Source organism: Lepeophtheirus salmonis, chromosome 1, assembly GCF_016086655.4.
Source record: "Lepeophtheirus salmonis chromosome 1, UVic_Lsal_1.4, whole genome shotgun sequence".
Lineage (NCBI taxonomy): Eukaryota > Metazoa > Arthropoda > Copepoda > Siphonostomatoida > Caligidae > Lepeophtheirus > Lepeophtheirus salmonis.
The window spans coordinates 20,362,751-20,385,766 of record NC_052131.2 but is presented as its reverse complement, the minus strand read 5'-3'; the positions used below and the strand labels follow the sequence as shown (position 1 = coordinate 20,385,766).

At 31.4% G+C, this 23,016-nt stretch overlaps 1 protein-coding gene across 1 annotated transcript; it reads left to right on the top strand.

The window, feature by feature from the left end:
* The first annotated feature begins 37 nt into the window (after positions 1–37).
* On the top strand, positions 38–22,212 carry LOC121120286 (uncharacterized). Its single transcript, XM_040715138.2, has 4 exons — positions 38–2,488; positions 8,179–8,361; positions 13,516–13,671; positions 20,532–22,212. Exons 1-4 carry the CDS (start codon positions 1,460–1,462, stop codon positions 20,769–20,771), a joined length of 1,608 nt encoding a protein of 535 aa, XP_040571072.1. The 5' UTR covers positions 38–1,459; the 3' UTR covers positions 20,772–22,212.
* The last annotated feature ends 804 nt before the right edge of the window (positions 22,213–23,016 follow it).

Sequence of the window (23,016 nt, the reverse complement as noted above, 5' to 3'; positions counted from 1 at the left end):
TATAATCCATGAGCACGGAGCTAGTGTCCTTCCTTGGCCTTTCATTCGAAGGATCCAGTTGTATAATCTTTGATTTTCTTGCTGATATCCTGTATAAACCTTTTTTCTTGATTATATTTAATAAAACTAATTATATTTTGATAAAAGTAGATTTTTCCATAATAAAAGTAGTCAAGCATACATAATTATAACATCGGTATAGCATTTTCGTGTTTCCATGAACCTCGTCGAATATTTTGTGTACTCTATTCAGCCTCATCTCTTTCATGACTACATTAATTCTTATATTCTTGAAAGTACACTTTTGATAGCTGTGATTAGAGAGAAGGATGTTGACGTATATTACTCATTGTGAACCCACAATTCTGCCTCAAAGAATGTCACATTTTTCTTTAGGTAGTAAGGGGAAATAAACATCATTCATTACGTTCTGGAGTCTTCTTTTTCTCCAGATACCCAATGGCAATAGGATTTTATGTCCAGGAAAAATGTGCATATATACATTTAGTTTAGGAAAAATATGATTACCTTTATTTGCCATTATTTAAAGAAGATTTAATTTAATAAAGATTCGACCGCATAATAATTATTGTAACCTGTATATATTAGTTACAAATATATATATACATATATATATTTGGTTTTCTTACTCCAAAACAAATCATCAGTATATATACATATATAGCAGTAATTTTCATACTTTTGCATCTCATATTTCCAATTCGTAAATTTAAATAACTACAAGTTCAGAAGTAATGATGGGTGATTACTTTGGCAAAAGGGTATTTTTTTAACAAATTATCTAAAAAACGATAGTTAGAGTATTTACATACATAATGTCTATAATATTAATATAATCTACATAATATAATATGAATATTAGCATGAAAAGCTTATAAGAATAAAAAAATTAGTGGGAGGTAAATCCGGTTAGGTAGTACTACAGAGACCCGGCAATTTGTAGGTTGCGAGATAAACATGAGTAATTGGGGAAGGCCGGGAGAAGGAAAAAAAGGGAGAGGAAAGAAGAAGAGAAAAAAGAGGAGAAGAAGAGAGAGAAAAAAGAAGCGTGTGTGTAAAGTAAGTATGTAAGAAGAGTGAACTGAATAGTAAATGTAGGCTACGAGAAAAAGAAGAGGTAGTGTAGTAGGAGAGGAACAACTAAAAAAAGGGGGAGGGCCCGCCCTTCGATCTTCTTCTTCCATTTACACTTCTTCTTTTCCTTTTTTCCTTTTTTTTATTGTTTTCTTTTTATTTCTTGTTTCGGATTCAGTTGGTAAATGTGAATGAAATCCGGTGTGTAGCCGATGTATGTAGTACTAATAAATAATAATAGGAGAAAAGGATTAGTGTTGCCTGGATTGGAGGAGCCATTCGTGGATTGCAAAGTCCTTTTGGAGAAGAAGGTGAAGCCTTGAGTTAGTGCCTGGTCTAGAGGTGGTGTGTGTAGACTTGCCGAATGATTTCCACAATCGATCCGCCCAATAGCAGTGCGAGTAATAAGAGTAGTAGTGGTGGATTGAAAGGATCCCGGAGGCCATCCTATGTGGGGCTCAGTAAAAGCGTGAGCGGTTATTCCACCTTATACAAACTTAGCGACGAACGCGCCCCTGCGACCATCATTCCCGTATCCAAAGATCCGCAAACATTGGACGCCATGCGACAGGAATTCCATTACTGCAAAGTCTCTGTTGAGACCGTTCGGGAATCATCTCCCGGATCCGACTCGAATTCCTCTTCCTCCTCTTCTGTCGGAGGATGCGGAAATCTCGTCCAAAAACAGATTGAGCGTCTCTATGGAGGAAAGCTGAATGCCGCCGTCATTCGATCCCCTCCTCGCTCGGAAGAAAAGTTAGAGTCTCGAGATCTCACAGATACCTCTCCAGCTTTGGAACTCAAAGTTCCAGCTGTCTTTAGACTCCTACGACCGGAATTCCGTGAACAACTCAAAATGCATAGTTGTACAGTTGAAATTCCGGGTGAAACTCTTGCCAAAAAAGAACGCATCATTCCCATCACGAAAATAGGTCATACAAAAACCCCTCCTCCGAAAGAACGCATCATTCCCATTCAGAGAGAAAACCAAAAACCACTAATCAAACCCGCGCTCCCTGCAAAACCCACGTCACCCCTTATGTTCCCATCATCGCCTGTCAAGGAGTCCGAACCTCCAAAAATAGAGGCATCTCCTGCCCCACTTCCGTCTTCTAAAGAAACACTTCTACCCGCTAAGTCGGAATTATTTTCCGAAGAATCATCAGCCTCTGATGATGATGAACATTCTTCTCATATCCAAGGAGGTCTTCGTGAAAGAGAACTCCTTTGTACCATTGTAGAAGAAGATAATGAATCCACAGCCTCCGGTTATAGTTTACCCCGAGTCAATGGACATCGTTCAGTGCCTATGCATGTTGAAAATATTCCAGAAAAGGTTGAAGATGAGGCAATAGACTTGCTACCCAAGAAGGATGGGAACTATTTTATCAAGGTAAATTTTTCAGAAAAATTCATATATATTTATACGAGCAATTATGGAGGGGAATTATTAAAAAGCGTAGAGATTACGTAGCTGTAATAGTCATAGCTTGTTATTTAATAGTACAGCAGTATGTAAATGACGTTTTTCCAAATCATGTGCTTATTTTTTATTTTTTCAACTAAAGGAAACGAAATAAGTGTTGATAACTTGAGATAGTTAAAGGATAATTTTGATTACATGAGGTTTCAAGTCATTTCAAGCTACTGTACGTATGTATAATGCAAAAAGTATGTCGGTAGTTGTAACGTATCATTGATGCCCCTCTTCTTCATCATAAGTTAAAACCCATACATTGAGCATCCATCATCTTTAATACATTGTGCTCACGAACCAAAAGTATGTAGATGGACAAATAGAAAATAAATCTATGTATTTTTCGTTGTAGCTATAAATTTACCTCGAAAAGAAATTCACGTCATCTATTTAAAGGTTCTTTATATAAGTACATATATATATATATACACGTATTTTTCTACCATGTACCATGCTTTACCTCCAGGTATAATTTTTTATTACAAAGATTCTAGAAAATTAAACCGGGCGCATTGTCACGTTCTTGACCAAACTTTTATTATTTTTCTCTAATAAAATTGAAATAATTGTATGTATTTATTTTAAAAAAGAAAAATGAGTTCCTGACTCTTTTTCACCCTGCTTAATGCATACAATTATAGCATAAATTTTTATAAAACATTCTAAGCTGGAAGGAACCAGGCTCCTTTGCTCTCTTTCTCGCTCTAACTGGAGAAAAATAAGAATGACGTTGATATTTCATTATTAAATCTGTATAATTTAATACGGTTATTTATACATGTAGATAATTTTACTGTTATCTTTTAGGGAGTATTTTTTAGTACATGATTTTTAATATTTGCACACATCTTCCCCACCTCTTATCATTACCTTTCAGGCTCAAGTACATATGTACATATAATAGAAACTAAATTCACCAATGACTTGTCACTCCCCCCATATATGTATGTATTATAATGAGTAGTACATGTACTGCTTAAAAAGTTATGTATAGTCAGTGCCAAGAAAAGCACCCTAATATATATATACATCATTGACCCCCTAGCTACTACTCTAATATACATTTGTATGCTTATGAAAAGGTTGTGTTTTCATGTATTCTACTTGTAAATTGTTAAATATAGATGAAAAGAAAAGAGAAAACATTTTTGAGCTTCTTCCCATCCCCCACCCCCCTTCCCTTATTTTAATCATTCAAGAACCTTACTTATGATGATATTGCATGATGAGATCCGTTTATGCGGTAGTTTTATTTCATGATAGATAAAAAAGGTTTTTAGATTTGTTAAAGTTGCTATAGTAGTCTATAGATTTGTGAGTTTTAATTACGTCAAAAGTCTCATTATCCTTCATGTCTGGGTCGCACATCAACTGTTTTTTTATTTTTATCTATTGATAGATTGACTGACCACTTGAGTAGTCAAATAAAAAGTAATTTGTCTTACTTTTTGTATATTATTATAAAATGACACTAAGGAAATTATTCTCTTAGTCATTATCCCCTCCCTTTCCTTTCCGAATTTAATCGATACTTTTCATAATTAACTTGTTTTTACGTATATTTACTCAATATTAATAGATTTGACTTTATTTTTTTACAATGTGGTTTTATATCCATTGAACCATAAACATACGGGGGAATGTATTCATTTTTTTTTTTTTGATGAAGTATTTTCTCAAGGATAGTCAAGGCGTGTTAACTACCCACACATTATTAATATTATTTTTAACTCTTTTTTTAACGTATTGCCTAACGACAGCATCCCCCCTCTCCTCTTCTCATTCCATGGTGGTATTATATGCTTGTGTATTTTCTCTCATTCTCAAATTTCAAGATCATTTTCTTATCTCCTTTCGGTATTAAAATAAGTAACACACAATTTTTTTTATTCGTTCCCAAATTTCTTTGGTAGAGGATATCTTCAAATCAAACATATTCACCGTCCTCTTATTAATTGAAAGTAGTCAAATAAGGACCAAAGAAAAGAACAATATGCTTTCCAATAATAGACACAAAGTTTGTGGATGTTATAGTTGTAGTAATAAATTCCTTTGCTGTTCATATTGTAGTTTTACATTAGGGTGGAACATATTTTTTAATGTTCATATGATAAGGCCCTTATGGTCTCAAAATGTTCTGTTAAGTCTATAAATATCATTGGCTAATTTTAAACCATTTTAAAAAAGTATTAAGAGGTAGTTCAACTAAAAAATATATTATCTGAGAGGCACTATGAAATTCTGGAGCTTGTTGTTTAAAAATAAAGGTGCATACTGAGAATAATAGTCACATTGCCCTCAATGGGAGTAATATAAACTTATATTTTATATTAAGTAATATTATCATTCAGGAAGTTGTATTATTTTGCCCCAAGACGGCGCTCTATATTTATACAAACTAATATAAGTAAACAACACTTATGTACCATTGTAGCTTTCCACATATCGTGTCTGTTCTTTAGCGTGTCGTAGCCAAACAATTCAAATGATACGTACCAAAATTTGTAAATACCCATATTGTTTACTCAGATAAACAAAATGTGTAAATTGGGTTGACCTGTGTGACCTTTTTATGAATTTTATAAGAGAAAAAAATAGTACCCAAAAAATTTAGTTGGAGTCAACTTTTATATAAAAATGACCTCCGAGGAACTACTTCAAAATGTTTCAAAATCAGCCAATGAAATTTGTAGAGATAAAAAACATTTTGAAACTTAAGGATCTCATATTTCGGACATTTAAAAACTAAGATCCACCCTATTGTACATAGAATTATTATAATATCAAAACATAAGGCATGCCTCGTGGGTATAATAAAGATAAGATAGATGAGTTGGATTTCATTAACTCCTTGTTTTATTCTAGGTGTTACGAATGTAGTCTCTGATAATTCCATTTAATGTTCTCTATATATATATATGGATATTGCGGTGCAATGGTCTAATTAAATTTCATTTGATTCCTACTCATGTAACACTAAGAATATCGCTTTATAGTATTTTGATAAATATAGGCAATATATAATATATATCCGATATTCTATTATTCATAACAGTAGAAGAATATGCAGTTTCAATGAGCTATTACTGAAACTCTATTAACCCCATGTATCAATATAATATACTATCATTGTTGATTAGTTTTCGACTTCGGTTGATTGAATCACCAGGTAAAACGTTCCCACATATTTTTCCTTTTGTATTTTTTGCATCACTTTATGAAAAAATAGAAATCTTGTCTCAATTCAATTTTTTGAGAAATGATGTTCCCTTATATATTTTATAAGGGAATGAAATCTATACAAAAAAGCTATAAATGCCAATTAGAATGCATCTTTTTTTTCTATTTATTTCTCTATGTTCCCAGTCCTTTTTAACATAATTACCTAAAAAAAAGAAGAAGAAAAAGTTAAATTAAACTTTGCTTACATCTCATTCAAGATTTGAATTGTTTACTTTAATTGAAAAACATATTTGTTATTAATTATTACTAGCTATTAGCTTCTTCTTGTGTACTTTCCCTTATTTCTAACTAGCATTTAAGTAATATACTTCACTCATTCTACTACTACAAACACATGGCTTCATTACCTTTAATACCTTCCATTGAACTATAATTGATTATTATTATTAATAATAATAAAAGTAGTAATAGTATTGGCATATATTGTGTGTTCTCTAAAGGTTATGCCTTACACACATGCTATTCTTTATAGGAAGAATGAAGTCGTAATCTTATTCTTAAGGAACAACCATACGTTTAAAGCACTTTTATCTCTCTCTACCTACACTTTACTTTTTATCTTTAATATTATATTTGTACTAGTTGGTTCAATAAGGAAAATATGAATATCTTGATTAATTATTAGTTGAATAATTTTGTTCAAAAGGCACCTTTTCTGATCATCTTTATATTTATTATTGTTGGATTTGAGTAATAACAAGTGGTATGCCAATCTTTTTTTAGGACTGAAAACTGCAGTCCCATCTAGTTCCCTCTCGGGGTTTCCGGTCCAGTTAAGTCCTGCATATCAGTCCTAAAACTGCTAAAGTTCGGCTCATGAGACGCCACTTAACTTTATTTATTCTTTTTAATCAGTTCTAGTAATGCCAGTCTTAAGGACAGGTTCTAAGACTGTACTGGACCGAATAATATGGACTGACACAACACTGGTTATAACTATCGAGTTTGAGTAAATGAAAACTGGGTTGAGTTTTTGAGCTTCGAGTCAAGTCGATTTTGAATAAGGAGAAATATATTTTCGTTGAATGGATAAAATCTAAGTTAGTTGAGTCAATTAAGTAAGTTGTCAACCTCAACGATACAGTTAATAACATGACTGCAGAGTCAGTACATAAAAATGTCCGACTCCGCCAACTCCAACACACAGTTTTATAATAATATATTTCATACCCTGTATAAGTACTATTGAGTCATTTGATTGTAGAGACTAGATATAGATTTAATTTATAGGTATATTTAGTTATTAGTGATGCATGTATTAAATAATTGTGCATGGTGTAAAGAAAATATTTGGAATTTAAGAGATTTAACATGATGAACAACAAATGATATGTTCTTATTTATAACTTAAGAGATGTTCGCGAATTGTGATAGTATAGACTAAAGAGCACGTGTTTGTAATGTGTGAAGTAAACTTAACAATTAGTTTCAACTTTGATAAACTAATAATGCTTAATACCTATAATTTATTATTTTTGAGAAAAAAAACTGTACAAACACTCAATGTAGTAAGCCTTCCATTATAAAAAAAAAGTTTTGTTGAAATAAATTATAATCGTTTTTGTAGCCTGGGTCGGAGTTTGTACAAATTTTCCAACTCTGCAGCCCTAGTGAATTATTATTAATCAAATAATGTAGGTAACTTTAGAAATTATTCATTTGCATAATAGGAAAGTTGTATTGATATAATCACAACAAAGCATAAGTTACTTTAATTAAGGTTATCATTTTGTACAATTATTAACATCTCAGTTGCATCACTCCCATTCTACGTCTTATGTTCGATTTAATTTCGATGATACTAATCTATGCTTGAATAATTTTGTTGATTTGAGTTTAGTCTAGTTTTTCATCTTTCGGGCGGGTTCGATTTATTTCTTGAAAATTGTCAACTTGTTTAAAAGTCGACTTTTTCTAAGTTAAAGTACTATTAGGATCCAGCACTAATGTTTATATATAAGAATGTCTTGATCTAGTTGGTTTACCTACATTCATTTCTGTTTTAATGGTAATAACAATAAATTCATCCTTATTGGATAATGTGTGTATTATGCTATTGTTTTCAATTATATACACATTCGGTAATATGTGGTTGTTTATTGTTGTAGAAAGTACGAATAGCCATCCCTTTCGACTTAAAACATTTACTGCTAATTAGAAGTTGTACCCGGCATTACCCGGAGCAATTCGGCGTCGGTCAATATACACACTTTGCTTTAATAATATAATATTTTAATTTGTGTACCTGCAGAGCTCATACTACAAATATTTATTCTACAAGTCCGTATAATATTTAATTGTGACACACACAAAAATAAAGCTGCCTACATAATATATATTGATTTATTTCGTATTATTTTCAGTTAATCGAAAATGAAGTTTTCAAGTTTGAAGAGCAAATCTGTGATTTTGAAGAAGATTTATGTAATAATGAAGCTCTGATGAATGAGGACGTCCAAGAGTGCATTCTTGCTGCGATAGGAAAGGCTAAATTATTAATGGGTCAAAAGTTAGCCCAGTTCCGTGGACTCTGCGATCGAAATATAGTGAGTAATATTTTTTTCTTTTATTTTATTTGTTGTATTCAAGTTGTACATGTGAAGTATGTATGTAGATGCTTGTATAAGCTTCGTTTTTTCGTAGAAACATTATCATTTTAATACTTTCTTTTGTTTGTGTGATGTGATGCTAGGAACGCTCAGTGTTCATTGTATTATGTACATATGAATTAGTGTTGAGACTCGGTCCAAGACAGAATTTTTTTCCCAGATTCAGTCGTAAGGGATTTATTCTAGACCGATTGATACCGATATTTCAGTCCATACCGTTGGACCGAAATGTAATCGTTTTCAAATCGTGGATAGATTTTTCCAAGTATTATACATTGTATTTATACAAGTACAACATATTTTAATGCAAATCTTCACAATTTTAAAACACATGGTGTCATCAATAGTTTTTCTATAGTGCATTTTTACTGACGTCATAAATTGCATCATAATTGAAGGAGACGCCATCTTGGGGACTCAAAATTGATATTTTTACTTCATTTAAATGACAAATTTTCAATAAACCTTGATAGAACTCCCATCAATTGTCTTTATGATTAATAAAAAAACAACTTAAGCCTGGCATTGTATACTATTTGATGCTAACGATGAATAGTGATTTTTGAAATAAATGAAAGCAATATGTACTTAAAATCCTTAAAACGGCTACTTGTACAATTAATTATATTTTGGGCATCGATTAGGACAAGTAAAGTAGAATAGTTAGACAAAAATAGATTATTTTTTCTATTATAATATTTAGTTTTTATCTACAACAAGGAGATAGTATAAGGATATTAAAACATATTTTTAATACATATATATATATGTAATGAAATATGGTAATTGAGCTATGAAATTTATGTAGACATTTAGGTTTAAGTTCTTTTATTTGTGTGTTCTATTTTCATTAATATTGATGAAATAAAGGGTTTTTATTGTTATTAGTTTAATCTCCCAAAATGGAGGACATCAAAATTGTGAAAACACGTGAAAATGCTCGATCTAAATCGGCCTAGACTAGTGTTGGATCGGTCCAATAAAACTAAAAAGACTGCAGTCCCATCAGTCCCGTCTTAATCAAATTTGTCAGTCCTAGGATTGGTCATTATTGACCTTTTATGGTAACTACAACAGCTGAAAGGACGTTGGTTACTAAAGTCTTTTAACCTCTATCAAGGAGACAATATACCTGTAGTTTAAAGTAGGATGTGTGTTATTAAAACGTATGATACTCGAGTACTATACATTCTAGGATATTCAATCCAAAACTCTGCACTAATATGTACAGAAGAATATATTTTTGGTAATCTACATCTATCTATGTATGATGTTCAGGACTTACAGTTAGCCATTCCTCATTTTCTTCATATTTTCTTCTAATAAAGTTTACATATGTAATTCAAGATTATGATTATAAACTTTTCTTATTTATTTTTATGAAGAAAGAAGTAGCATGTTCACGTCCTCTTAAAATTGGGATATCTTCTCTTCGTGCCAAATCCTTGGAATTGCTCATGCATACGTTGCGTAGGCGGAAGGGGGGAGGAACGACAATTTTTATTTTTTATGGGATGTCTTTTATAATTATTTATGCATGTAACCACAGTATGTCCTCCAAGAGTTTGTTTATTAGTTAAATACCAACAACAGCCAGTCACCTCCTTCTTCCTAACCACCAGTTCAAATGCGTGTAATCTTTAAGTATATCTACTTTAGAGATCTTGCTCAATGAACGTGTTTCCTATTGACTTGATAAATACATATTTGGCTTATTCTTAATCACTTCAAGTCTTGTATTGTTGCATGAATGTATGGAAGTTCATAATCCCCTCTTTCTAACTTTTTTTCCATACATTACTCTCTTTTGACTTAAGCACGAATGACATATACATGGATACATAATTACATAAGAAAATCATAAAAAATAGTTTTATATATAACTAGTGGTCGGTCCGGGCATTGTACGGAGTTATTAGGGTTTGAAGAACAGATAAACTTTGCTTTAATAATATAGAAGATAACTCCCCAGCAAATCTTCGGTGTTACTCTCCGTTTTTTATAAGCAAACTCACACGTAGATACTCAATACGGATAAATATGGATTCCTTTTTATTTCTTTAATAAGTATGTGCATTAATATAAATAAAAGCTAGCACATACTGCATTGATCAGCTTTATATTCAAGTGTAGGATTTTGAGTTGTTGAAGTGCTTCAAATTTCTGAACTATCTTGTTGAGCTAGTTGTTGGTGAAGTTCTTCTCTCTCTCTCTAGGTATACAATACACATAGACATCTATATATTTATCTTATATAATAAATACCTATACATAGAACAAATAATTATGTCCCTCTCTACATATTGTAGAGAGAGAGTGGAACAATGCTAATTAATATAAATTAGTCATTCCTTCAGAGGGCATCGAAATGATCGCTTAATTGGTTATGTTTAACTCATAATAATTGCGTGCATAAAATTAAGGGATATTTGGATTCATAATGTAAAAGGCAGTTGACTACTATATCTTTTCTCCTTCAAATATCTCTAACCGTTGGCATATATCTAATCTACAGTCTGTCAGGTAAAAACGTGGAATTTTTGATCACGAACAAATAAAGTTCACTTTTTCTAGAATGAAAAAGAGTGATGAATGTAGAGAAGATCTGCAATCTATTGCCTTGTTGTTTGCACTGTTGCCTTGTTAGCCTCAACATTGAGGCTTTACTTCTTTATTGATATATCTTTTTATTTTTTTTAAATGATTCCCTTTGGCTGATACCATAGCCTGCCAAAAGGTGCCGCAGCACTTCTAGATGAAGGCCTCAGACAGGGCTGCCCACTGCAGCTCGACGGATGTCTTGATGTTATCTAAACTTGGCTGTGATGTAGCACAGGCTCTCTTCTCGACTACGCTAAAAATGTCATAGTCGACGAGGGAACAGTTGGGGGTTAGAGGGTGTCAAACCGACGTTAATCCTTTAACCAATTCTACAATTTATTCCACTTGACTGGATGGCCTTGGCTGCTGTTGAAAGGAGTTGTCGATGTCGTCATGCATAAGAAGCCTACAAAAATTATTCACATTTCAATCACTGACATTGAGATCCTTGACATGCTTATCGACTTGGCCGGACTTCCGGTGATCGCTATGCTATATCAATGGTCTCATTTTCCGACGTCTACTGCTACCAGGGACCTCTCAAGGCTCTTACCTGAAGCTGCCATTATTTTTATCTTGTAAAGAAGACTCTGGAAGCACCCTAAGACCTTCATGATCCCCTCGACACACAGTTGGGCGTGAACCAAATCTAACACCCTTTACCTTTTCGCCTACATTCCGACATTTTTTCATTTTTGAAAGTTTTTTAAAATATATTGTTTATAAACCGGAATATTTCCTACTTTTAATAAAGCAACGTAGTATTTTAAAATATTCACCCTTAAGTAATCCAGATAGATTTAAATTCAAGTCCACGATTTTACCTCTCACACTGTAACTGCATAATATCATCATTTATCACTTAGCAACAGTTTGCAAATTCTTACAACTGATTGACATATTAATTATATTCATATACATATGAGATGGATTGACCTTAGACCCTTACTCTTTATGTACATACCTCGACATCTTTGCGCTAAATATATTATGCTAATACGCACGTATCTGTAAATAATCATACCGATTTCGCTGGATCTATGCATCATTCTCACTTTTTGGGGATTTTTTTCTTCTTAAATCCTTGAAATGGAGAAATTAATCCCACATTTTAACCCATTAGTCCTACATAATATATTTTGTTTCTAAGCCTTACTGTAAATGGAACTGCTAGACAGTGTATTCCCTCTTCCTAGGAGCACTCATTGTCTTAGTGAGAAATAAATAAATAGGTATCAACAACCATATATATATATATATTTTTTTGTGTGTGGGCACTTAGAGAAATAAGAAAAGTCCATAACATAAAAATAATACACGTATTTATATATATATGTACATGAAGCAATATTTCCTTTTTAAAATAAATGAAGAAAGTTTCATCACTAAAAATTTATTTCTTCTGTACCCTGATTCTCCTATTATGTGTATGTATGTAGGGAGGTACACATATGCCTTAAAAATTAAAATATTTCTCTATTTATGGGTTAAAATATAATAACGATTATTATTTTTTTATTGTGAAAATGGATATTTTTATTCTTTTTTTAAAAAAAAGAGAAAATATTGAAATTGTTGTTGATTTTCTATATGAATATTAAACATATAATATGTATAGAAAAAGGACAGTTCTATTTATATTCATACATATTTGTGAAATCTCCTGACTAGAGTCCATTTCACGATATTGTTATTTGGATTTGACAATTTTGTGTATAAGTTGTGACTTTTATTAGCAGATTGCACAAGCTACAATTCTACGTCTAATTACGCTCTATTACTATTATTTCATCAGTCAAATATTAATTTATGTTATCATCATTTCATTTTGATCTATTAAAATGAATTTGGTTGTAATGTATTTATGAGTAATGTCACTGTGGATATTAGAACTTTATGTGCCACATATCAATTCTTAATTTTTGAATAAAATAGCCATATCATTAATTTATAGAAAATCCTATGGTATATTCAATTGTTGCATTATTCTTGCCATAAGTACTGTTAATTCTTCATTTAAACCTATTCATCTCATTTTTGAGTCGCATCTTGTACACGATTAATATATACATTTATGTTGTGTACAAGTTGCAATTTTGTACAAGTGATCGATTTATTAATGGTGTCATTTTTAACTATTTTAATACATTACTAAAATATAAGTATTCTGTCGCATGAAATTCAAATGCCCACAGTTATATTACTCATAAATACATAATAACCATTTAGTTTTAATAAACCAAAATGAAATGATTATATCAATTTATAGTTGGTAATTATAAATACCAATGTTGTAATTGAAAAATACATTTTCAGATGAACAAATTGCAACTTGTACAATTTGCTGACATAAGTTGTAGCTTGTATATAATTTGCAACTTGTTAACAACATATATATATATAAACGAAGATCCTTGGATTCCAAGAATCTTTGTTACATTCCACAAAGTTATGTATGTATATTTATGGTTTATTTATTTTCAATTACAGAATTCTACTATTGAAAGTGATCCTTTTGTGCCTACAAGCGACGACCTGGCTGGTTTTTGGGACATGGTTTTTATCCAAGTCGAACATATTCATTTTCTATTCGCTGAGCTCGTTGAAATTCGTAAAAATGGTTGGAAGAAACCAGAAGTAGATGTGGTAAGTTCAACTCTTTTTTTTCTTCGTTTCGTTTCTCTTTGACTTCCTGCTCTTTTCCTGTTGTTTCCTTATCCTTGCATACAATAAAACATAATTAGTAGGATTATAAATTAATAATATTCTACGAAGGACGTCGGACATAGGAAGAGAGAAGGAATGTATATGCAGGGTGCAGAAGCAAAACTTAAAATTTTTTATAAGATATATGGTTCGGAAAAATTTGGCAAATTGAAACGGTTTTAAAGACAAATGACTTTTATAAAACAGATAGAGGAATGCTTAAGACAAAACTTTTATTGAAAGTTTTGTCTTAGATGAGAGCCTCCACATGAGCTCTGAAGTTCAAGCAGCTGTTTATGATGAACCCGTCAGAAAAGTTGTCCCACTCATAGTGATGCAGAGTTCACCGCCTCCTGACTGTCTTCTTATATATTTACCTTCATCCAGGGCCTTCGGGTTGTAGACTGTGGCAAGGACACGCCAAAAATGTATGTAGTCATTTTTGGGCCTATTGTGCACGGAGCAAAAGGGTGCACACGTTTTGCTTTTGTTCAGACATTTTCCATTTTACGTGTAATTCATGGGAATAAACAAAAAAATGAAAATAGGAACTTAAAAATTATCTTAAAACGACTTCCTAACTAACGAATATACAGAGCTTTTTATTAAATTCTATGTTTTGGTTTCGCACCCTGTCTATAGGAAGAAAAGAAACAATTAACTGTTTAGTATGTACGTAGTATATTTAAATTGCATGATATATTTTTTATACTACAATTACATATTTCTATAAATAAGTGTAACTTTTTCCTTGAAAATAAAAAACAAGCAAAGCGAATGGATCTATATAACTTGTATTTGAAAATATGAAACAATAGTAAATGAGAAAAGAAGCCTTTTCAAGGAATGTTAATAACATTTTATATATGTGTGTCTGCTCCTATGTTATGCTATTGCATTTCAATTGTGACATTTATTATTATTTTTAAATTGTCATGCTTAGGCAATCCAAACAAATAATCTTTTGATGTCATCTATGTATTTAAGTAAACACAACATAGTGCGTATGACCTCAATTGCCTTATAAGAATGTGTGGAAATAATTGCTTGACTCAATGTCCTATATTTAACTTAGTAATCCTAGTGGTTTTCCTTTTCAAACTACCTACCTATGCATTTTGTACATTGCCTGCTCTAATGGGCATTTTACAAACTGCATGATTTTCCACATTGCCCGTAGCATATATATTTTGCAAACAGTGTTCTAAAATAAACAAAGTCATACCTGTCCCTCCCTCTCTTCCTTTGTCTTGCGTGTTCACTTGAACAAAGTAAATTAAAGGACCATGATTTGAATATTACATAGTTACATAGAAAATGGATGCCATTTTGTCATTATTCAAGTGACATCTATTGTAAAATAATATGAAAAATATTTTCACTTCGTATACATACATACATATATATGTTTGTCCTATTATTTATAAACATTGATGACAATATATACATATATATATATATGTGTATGTATTATGTTAATGTGCTGTTTGTATGATATAGTATACAGTGTGAGTAACCGAAATTTGAACAAGCCTAAAATTTTTAAAATTGAGAATAATGATTAGAAGAGTTACTAGTTAAAAATTTCTACCGAGGTTTTATGATTATATGAAGAAAATTTGCTAGTAACTTTTTTAATATTGTTTGCATTTAAATCATGGAACAAACAAAACGAAACAACATCCTGACTTTGTTCCGTGCGGGAATAAACCAAGGAATATTGCCAACCAGTTGGGGTCCTTCTGTACCACTGTGTACGCAGTTAGAGATAAATTTAAAGCATCTAGGTCAACTTTAAGGCTCAAAGTCCAAAGTTTGGCTTGAGTCAAATTTATTTTATTTTTGGCCTGCATCCATGTGTCCCCCAACATCACCAGATATGAATCCATTGCATTACAGCATATGGAACGCTATGGAGAGGGAAGCCTATCGAACCTCCCACAGGAATCTCGATAACCTGAAAGCGTCCATCATTGCAGCCTACAACAAAATGGATGAGGCCTACATCAGAAAGACCTGTACTGTCTTTAGAACCCCTTTGGATGCTTTAGTGGCAGCTAATGGGAATCATATTGCATAAATTATAACTTAATTAATTATATGATGATTTATTAAATAAAATTTCAAGTTTCTATCTCTTATTCTTCTTGAGATATATTATCAAATATTGTTTTACTAACATTTGTTCAGATTTTGTTTATGCACGTTGTAAATATAGACATTTTAAATTATATCCTTCATACTCGAGAAGGTGAAATGACGATGAGTTTTGAGCTTATTTCTCAATTAACTTTTGTGCATAAATATTATTACACTATCATAGTTAGATAGTTTTCATTTGAGTGAATTTCCCATATACAGGGTTGATGCTATCTAGTGGTACATATTTAATTTTTCAGGAGTAAAATTTAAACGAGAGGCTTTTTGTGGGGACATTTATTTAACTAAATCATCTGAAAATAGTGTTTGACACAACTTTTATTCTATTTGTGAGCCATCAGCTCTAATAATCGCCCCACTACGAGGCCTATATCCCTTGCAGACGTTGACTATGTAGTCAAACTTGAGCTCTGTCTACTCCTTGATGGAAGCCTCAAGAGACTGGACACTTTTGTTAGGAGTAGCACACAGCCTCTCCTCCAGACGCACCTAGATAGAGTAGTTGAAGAGGCTTGCGTCTGGAGAGGAAAGTGGTCACACATTGAGATGGCAAAAGTCTGTAAATTTATTTCTCAGGAAGGCCTGGGTCTTAGCAGTGCAATGACACAGATCTCCGTCTTGTGTAAAAAATAGCTGTCCTCGAACTTTTCTCTGGCCCAAGGTAGCACTTTCTTATGCAAAAGTTCGATGTAAACATCTGCATTGAGTCGCGCTCCTTCTTCTCTACAAAAATGGGAGGACAGACTTTGCCTTTTCTGGAAAATTGATTTTTTCTTCTGAAGCTTTTTTTTAATATATAAGGGACGATAAAAGTTGGATAGTTTCTCAAAAAATATCTTATTCTTTCCATTTTAATAGTTAATTTTTATCTACAATATGGAAATAAGATTATATAATGATGTTAGTATATAGTATTAATACACATTAGGGTCAAATATATATTAAAACTTTATTTGTTCGTCCCATTTTGACATCCAATAGATTACAATTTTCTGAATGAATGCAAAGAGACAACCTTGTTATAAAACTTGGCTGTTTAGGTCCCCAAAATGGCGAACATTAAAAATGATGACGTCATATGAAAACGTTATATACACAATTTTTTTTTCCAAAATATTCTACTATATCATTATGTTTCTTGGAGACTTTTTTTTTTTTTTTTTTTTCGTTCAAAAAATGTGAAATCTACTTCCTAGGAAGTTTTGTACTTATTTTATTATTTATGTATTTAGCAGATTTAAGTTGAACGCATTATATCCATCACAGCTTCACACAGTGGGAATGCAATTTTTTTCCATACATGTAAAAATGTATTTTCTTTGAGTCTCAGCATGATATTTTAAAGAAAATATGTACAAACAGATATTTGACTGTATACATATTATTTCTCTGAGTAATAGTTTAAAGAGTATATCTATTATTTATAACTTTTAAAACATGTAGAGTCACTCCATATCCAAAAATAAGGAATGTCGTCAGTCCACACTATCACACTTATACTATACATGCATAATTGTGTAATTCATCACCTAACCCCCAATGAGAATGGAATTTTATGAATGCACAAATAAATTAATGGATTATTTTTTAATTGCTGCTTCAGTATTTATAGACGTCATTAGATACTCTCCTCATCATAACATAGTAACCTACAAATGGTATAGTCCTCGTATTTAATACTGCATTTTCACTCGCGTCATAAATTGCATTATTATTGAAAGAGACGCCATTTTGGGGGCTCAATGTTTGTATTTTTACTATATAAAATGGACAAATTTCCACTTAATCTACATTAAACTTCATCCAATGACTTTAAGAATAAAAAAGATTTAACATGGGCATTGAATACTACTTAATGCAAATGAAAAACACTGATATTTGAATACAATCAAACTAATATACAATAAAAATACCTAAAAATGGCTAGATTTGTACAATTTTTTTAATTTTTTTTCATCAATTAGGAACAATAAAAGTAGGGGGAAAAATATGTTATTTTTCCCATTATAATAGCTAATTTTTATCTAAAATATGGAAATAAGATTGTATAACTATGTAGTAACATATTTTTTTATAGATATTTGCGTCTTCTATAAATTATAACATTATAGGGATATATTTTTGATCTTTGTGTGTTCCATTTTCACATCCAATAGTTCATTTAAAAAAAAATATATTAATGAAAAAAGTTTTTTTGTTGCTAAAATGCTTGGTTGTTCAGGTCCTCAAAATGGGCCAGATCAACAATGCTGAAGTCAAGTGAAAACGCTCTATAGAATGCTTACAGTATCTAATTGTTAGTGTTGTATCGGCCCTTTATGTGTCCTGCCCCTGTTATTGATCCTTCAAAAACTTGCCAAATTTTGGAGTGTCTTTTATAAGACATCTTTTTCATGAATAATATTGTCAAGTCTGCTGTTTACCAATTGAATTGGTTTATTATAACTAAGTATCTTTGATGTACGATATTTCTTTTCCATTAATAATAATTTGGGCCTAATTAAAATATATTTTTTTTTATAAACGTGGATGATGACGTCACATGCTGATATATATAATACGTAATTTAGCAAATATTGTTCTTTTGTACAGCTTCTCAGTTCAATTTTGGCGCGTCCTTAAGATTTAGAATGACTCGTCAAAATTTAGGGACATCTCTAGTAATTGTAATCTCTGATAAATAAGACTTTGATTGCATCTTAAAACCATAAGACTATTACCATTAAGTTAGTAAATTTTTAGTGAGAATTGAAAATCGTTGCTGAGTAACCTTGTTATAATAACATTTGTGGTTTGTAACTACGTCCTTTCAGCTGTTGTAGTTACCATAAAAGAGCGATAAGGACCGTTTCTAGTACTGAGAAATTTTATAAGGACCAAAGTGATGGGATTGCAGTCTTTTTAGTTTTTTAGAGTAATCCAACACTTTCACTAGATCCCATAGGACTTTTTATTTTCAAAAATGACTTATGAATTCTTTTGTCAACCCTCGTCAATGGATTCAAACCAATTGACTGCGATTTTCTTTAATTATGTAGCTTCTTATAAGGAATAGCCTTCATGTTATGTATTGAATTTCTTTCAAGTGAGTCATGAAATAATCCATATTTGATTTATTTATTTGAAAGAAGTCAAATCATGTTATATTTTATTGGAAGAACTGCCGTCATTCAAACCAATCATGTTAATGCTCTCTCTCTCTAGTCACTATCTATGTACCTGTCCTTTCCTTTCTATTTTTATCAGTAGGATCCAACTACCTACAAAATATGAATATATTAATAATGTACATATGAGTTTATTTACAAGAGAGAGCTTTGTAAACACATGACTAATTCAGATGGAAAGTGATGAAGGTTTGTGACTCTTTGTTTGGGAATGAGTGACATTGAGCTACAAGTGTATATATACCAACATTAGAGAGTTGTAATTACTCGCTATTCTTTTAAATAACTTTCAAATAGCGCATTTCCTTTCAATTTTATCTCGAGTGAACAGAGAGTTATGATGATCTAATACGTAATCCCAAAGGTTTTTGTTGTTTTAGAGCAACATAGTATCTATTTCTTTCACGGATATGATGGGAAAAAGTTTAAATTTCCCTTCCGAAAGTAAATCAATCAAAATAACCTGCATTTATGTAGAGAGTGAAATGCGTGTATTATTTTATTATTATAATAATTACATGCTTGAACTCTTGAGTATTTTCACTTACCTATACATTTGATCATCATCATCTATAGCTCACTTCTACCTTCTTTTTGTTTGTTGGTTCAAAAGTTTACTTAATGTAGAGAATTGAAAACACTCCACAAATATACCTATTACATGTAAATGCCTCTTAACAATTGTTGATCATTATACAGTGTGCGCCAACATTACTTCCTCTTTCCAAAATGAAATAACAATTGTTATATAAATCAAAAAAGTTTTACTTGTGTTTCATTATGATTATACACATTTAAAGTTTTGTTTTACACAGTTTTAAAAGTCATATAAGATAGGTGACGTCCCCAATTATTCATACGCTGAATGAACCGAACTTAAGTATTTTAGTGGCCGGTGATTTTTTTCATTTTTTTCTTTTTTAAATAACTTTTCATTAAAAACTGTTTTTGCAAAAAATTGGCAACTTTAGAATTTTTTGTAAGACACGGGATCTTATGGCCGTAATTTTAGCTCTCTAACATCATCTAACGTAGATTTATTTGTGTACAATTTTTTTTCTTCAAATTTTGAAAATATATTAATAACATTGATTTATGTATATTAAAAATTGAAGCAATTTACTTATTTTATAAATTTCACCAATAAAAAGTTAGTAAATAAAGTGAAATTAGTTTAACTGTATAAAATATTATGTTAACCCCTTTTTGGCTATATTTATTTTCGACGTCAAACGCACGTTCATACTAATCCATTGCATGATAGCAACATACTTTATTTTTAAAAAAACCTAATAATTTCGACTTTAGAATGAAATCACGCCCAGTCTGATATTACTTCTACAGGCTGATTACCATGCATTATAAAAACGAAGAAGTTATGTTGCCGCACCCTGTATTAATACTTTAACTATATTTTAGTCATAATGATGAATCAAACTAATATATTTGTTTTACGTTTTTTTATTTATTTAGAAACTGCCCACCACAAATGGAAGGAATTCCTTCAACTCAAAAACTAAGGACTCACGTCCCCTCAAAAAGAAAAAGAATCCTGCGTCTCAAAAACCCAAATCCGAAGCTGCAAAAGCACGTGATGAAGCTCGAAGAAAAATGTTGGAAGAAAGGAAGAAACAGCTTATGAAACAAAAACAATCAGAAACACAAAATAACAACAACAGCAGCAATGCAAACGGTCTCGTCATGTTTCTTTAAAAAGACATCCAATACATACCCCAATGGATTAATAGTATGTACATTCAATAATCATGGAACAATGAATCAACAACAGATATGTCTTGGGCAGTTTTCTCTCCTCTAACCAACTTACTGTCTGTATATGTACTTATATATTTATAGATTATTTCTATTGCTACTGTTACCTACTTCGATGATAACTGCTATTATATACATACATGCATACATTCAACTATTTTCGTCATTCAGAGAATTATTCACTTACAACTTACATACATACATATATAATATGTAAACCAAGCAACCATCACACCAATATCTACATTGTAAGTTCATATATACCACTTATGGATTGATCAACACACCAAACACATCGTTTTGTATACCTAAAATAAGAAATTATCATCCTCACACTTCCTTTCATCAATTATGAAAATATGTCATACTATGCTTGTTATTTCTCTTCAAGTCTCGCCTTGTCTCTCTCTCTATCCCCTCTTAAAGCCTTAATGATGATGATAAAAAGAGGGGGGCTGGATGGAGTGTGGGTGATGGAAGGAAGGAGATCTACATATGTAACATTATTTACTTGATTATTACAAATAACTTACATATTTTGTAAATGCATATGTGCGTTTATTTATATTTATTTTTTGTTAAAAAGAAAGAAAGTTGCTTCTCTCTCTTTTTCTCTCTTCACCACCACTTTTGATGAAATGGTCTTTCTTTCGTCCTTTCCTTATGTATTACAAATTTACCAATTTTCTTTCCTTCCTTCTTCACTTTTGGACAAACTACAAAAATAATAATAATAAAATTACATTTAATTATGATAATTAATAAGTTGAGAAATGATATATAAATGTATATATTTCGTTTATTCTTTTTCTAAATGAATGAAAGTCAATACTTATCTACTAAATATTAAATTGGATTCCCCCTTTCCGCCCTTTTTGTTTTGTTTGCGAATGTGTTTACCATGAAAGCAGCAAACATCCCCATTATTTTTTTATTTTAAAAGAAAAGAAAAAATCACTTCAAAGGATGTGCACGACGGGTAATTGTTGCGTTTATCAGATTTTTTCGATACAAAAATATTGAAAAAAGTGTTCAATCTCCCCCTTCCCCCCAAGTTGTTGTTTCTCTAAAACCATTGTTACTTACCAGTTATCTCTATTACTTTAATTTTTCTTTCTGTAACTATATTTTAACACACCCTTCCAAAAAAAAAAAAAAAAAAGTAAATTTATATAAAAGCAACTTATAATTCTTATGACTTCATCTTCAACTTACTACTTCTACTTTTGTACCTTAGAAAAAAGGCCTCACATGATATTGGCGTATCAGTAAGAATATTTCAATTACTATTATAATATATTATCTGCACGCATGTCTATAGTTTTTAAAAATATTTAGAATATTTTACTACTAATAATAAACTTCTATAAAAAAACCAAAATATCATTTTTTATTCTATTTTGAAAGGGGATAGATATATATTTATGAAGGATGTGGAAGTTATGGATTTTATGTGAAACTTTCTAATCATGGGCATTGTACATACATACGAGGACGGTCCTAGAAGTATCCAATCCAACTTAGAAAACACAAACATTTGTGGGGCGAAACCTTTTATTTTTCAGCTTACTCTCCTTTCACTTTAAATTAAAAAAACCTCTGGTCTGTTGTTGTGAAACTTCGCTAAATACTCAATTAAAACATCTTCATGAGTAGTGTTGAAAATCGTGTGTATTTTGGCATGTTAAACAAAATAAACCGAAAATCAGCACCTCAAGGTTAATCCCCGTCTTTTGTGAGCATACACAAATGTACAATCCGGGTTTGAATGTAGTAGAAAAATAATAATAAGGATTTAAATAATATTGACAACAGCTTAGGAAAATAAAATTCATTCTTCGGATTACTAATTTCAAAAAATGGGCCAGCTAAAAAATTGACACAATTTACATCACTATTCACGGCTCACATCTACCTCACAGCTTTCTCATGTCGAAATTTTCAAATAATATGCAATATTCTGCACTTTTTGAAATGCCTATAATGTCTGCTAGCTCATGCACTTTCAGTCGACGATCCACCAGTGCCGCTTTGTGGATTTTCTTCAAAATTTCATAAGTCAGTACCTCATTTGGTCGATCACTGCGATGCTCGTCTTGACAGTTCCTATGGCTTTGTTTAAATTCAACTCACAAAATAACCAACTACTGCCGTCTATTAGTCAGGCTAGGTACTTTAGGGACCG